The sequence below is a fragment of the Echinops telfairi genome, unplaced genomic scaffold (assembly GCF_000313985.2).
Source record: "Echinops telfairi isolate 266 unplaced genomic scaffold, ASM31398v2 ScPeMD7_22;HRSCAF=79, whole genome shotgun sequence".
Lineage (NCBI taxonomy): Eukaryota > Metazoa > Chordata > Mammalia > Afrosoricida > Tenrecidae > Echinops > Echinops telfairi.
Window position 1 is genome coordinate 6,041,751 of NW_022103919.1, and position 2,459 is coordinate 6,044,209.

General features: G+C 53.9%; 1 protein-coding gene across 1 annotated transcript in view; it reads right to left on the reverse strand.

Moving 5' to 3' along the window:
* The window catches only part of FIBCD1 (fibrinogen C domain containing 1), a 64,180-nt gene that overhangs the window by 5,701 nt on the left and 56,020 nt on the right, over window positions 1-2,459 (reverse strand). The window contains exon 5 of the mRNA XM_045288520.1: window positions 1,450-1,546. Within this exon, the coding sequence (XP_045144455.1) occupies window positions 1,450-1,546 (97 nt within the window). The remainder of the gene's footprint in view (window positions 1-1,449; window positions 1,547-2,459) is intronic.

Genomic DNA, 2,459 nt, shown 5'->3' on the forward strand with positions numbered 1-2,459 from the left:
TGCCCTCCGCAGGGAACTCCCCAGAGGGTGCTGGGCGGTGCACCGGGGCCCAAATGATGCACAGGCAGGCAATTCACTGCAAAGCAACTATGTTTCCTTTAACACCTGTTTAAAACATGGATGTCCAGTAACTGCCCTTGGCTATGGGGTCTCCCTTGGCACTGAAGAAAGTGTTCTGTGGGGAGGTTGCACGTCCTCACGAATATACTAAAGCCCTCTGAACTGTGTACCGAACCTCACGAATATACTAAAGCTCTCTGAACTGTATACCGAACCTCACGAATATACTAAAGCTCTCTGAACTGTATACCGAACCTCACGAATATACTAAAGCTCTCTGAACTGTATACCGAACCTCATGAATATACTAAAGCTCTCTGAACTGTATACCGAACCTCACGAATGTACTAAAGCCCTCTGAACTGTATACCGAACCTCACGAATGTACTAAAGCTCTCTGAACTGTATACTGAACCTCACGAATGTACTAAAGCTCTCTGAATTGTATACTGAACCTCACGAATATACTAAAGCTCTCTGAATTGTATACCGAACCTCACGAATGTACTAAAGCTCTCTGAACTGCATACTTGTGGAAAATGATAAAGTGTGTGGTATGTGAATTTGATCTCCAAAAAGAAGACCAGCCTTGCTTCAAGCCACAACCCCCACAATAGTCATGTCTAACCAGGCCCTCAGAACCTCAGGTTTTTGGGGATATACTGGTTTGGAATGAAAGTAAGAGAGCATTTCAATATTTCAATTCTGAGCTAATGTGGAGACAAACATTAAGCCAATAATATAGCAATGATACTCAAGCCCTGACTGGAGTCCTTGTTCCGTGCCAGGCACAGGGGACGTGCCAGCCATGGGGACACCATGTGGGCGGCAGACGGGCTGAGCCAGGAGACACGAGCAAGCACCACCTGGCCCCTCTGATGCGTGCCACAACCTTGGTGGCCTTCTCCTACGTTCAGACCCTGCCCACAGGGCAGTGCTGGGTCACCAGGGACCTCTAGTGCTGGCAGTGTGCCCTGCACCTGTGTATAACTTGATTAATCCAGGATACTGACTGGGTCCCATGGTGGCCCCTGCAGACAGAGGTCCTCTGTTTTCTACTTCCAGTCACTCCAAGAGTTCTAGGACAGGTCAGAGGGTGTGAGACCCTCACGCGCCTGTCTTTCCTCCCCACATCCCCATCTCCACTGGGCACCATGGAGGGGGGTGGGGGGCTCTCATCTCTGTATGTCCACCCTCTCACTCCCCACGCACCCCCCTACGTGTCCATCAGGGCCCGTCTTCCAGAGAACATCCCATGCAGGCCACAGCCTCACTGACTCATCCATATCAAATGCTACAAGCAATACACCTGGCAAGGCCAGGGAACCTTCAGGCAAGGTCCTCGAGAAGGGGTTTCAGTGGGACAGGAAGGGTCCTGGGAAACCTCACCTAACCAGTGCTCGCCGGTGAGCCTGCCAAAGCCGTCTCGGTAGGCCTCCCAGCCACGGAAGAAGTTCACGGAGCCGTCTTCCCGGCGCTGGAACACCTGTATGGGGTTCAGGTGAATTGACCATCTTGGAACCCCCCAGCCCCCCTCCCTGTCCCACACTCTTCCCCCCTATTTGCTCCCCACCCACCTGACCCAGGACGGAGCAGGCGCTAAGGAGCTGGGGGTGCCCCAGGTACAGCTGACCAGGTCCCCTAATTCCTGGGACATTCTCTCATAGGAGAAACCTCTGTGCTGGGGGTAGAGATGGGGGCCTCCTGTCCCTCCAATGATGAACCCTGCATGGGTCTTCCTCCTTTTCCGGGCCTCAGTTTCCCCCTGAAGTCCTGGTGTCTCTCCCCCAACCCCCCACCCCATCAAAGCAAAAACAGACAGAACCCTATTCTTAAAAGCCAAAAACGTCCCTTGGGCTTGGACCCCAAGATCCATTTTGAGGCAGATCCATCCACATCACCAAGCTTTCCTCCCTATATCCCATACCCCCCACAAAAATGTCTGGGTCAGAGGGGGCCGGTGGCGGTGGGGCCGGGGGGCTTGAGAAAGCAGCTCTCAGCCAACTCCTGAGGGAGTGAGTGGGGAGATGTCCACAGCGAGCTGGGGTGTGACTTGGGTGCCAACCAGCTTCCCAACTGCCTGGATTCTTCATGTTAATAACATTCTTGATTTGGGAGTCGGGAATCCCATCGGTTAAATTGCTTTGAAATAAGTCCCGCGCTGGTCCAGGCCAGAGCAGCCTGGAGTATTTACCAGCACGCTGACAGTCCTGTTCCCGTCTCCCCGCCCCTTCCGCACTTCAAACCCTCTGTTTAACAAGCCTTTTCCCTGCTCCTTTGCCTAGACAGCAGCCCGGCAGCCCACCTGCCGACCTGCCTCCATCTGTGTCGGCAAGGAGGGGGTCCAGATCCGGCTGGGGTGGCAGCAGGCTGCCAGTCTCCTTCCCTAGCAGCCCGGT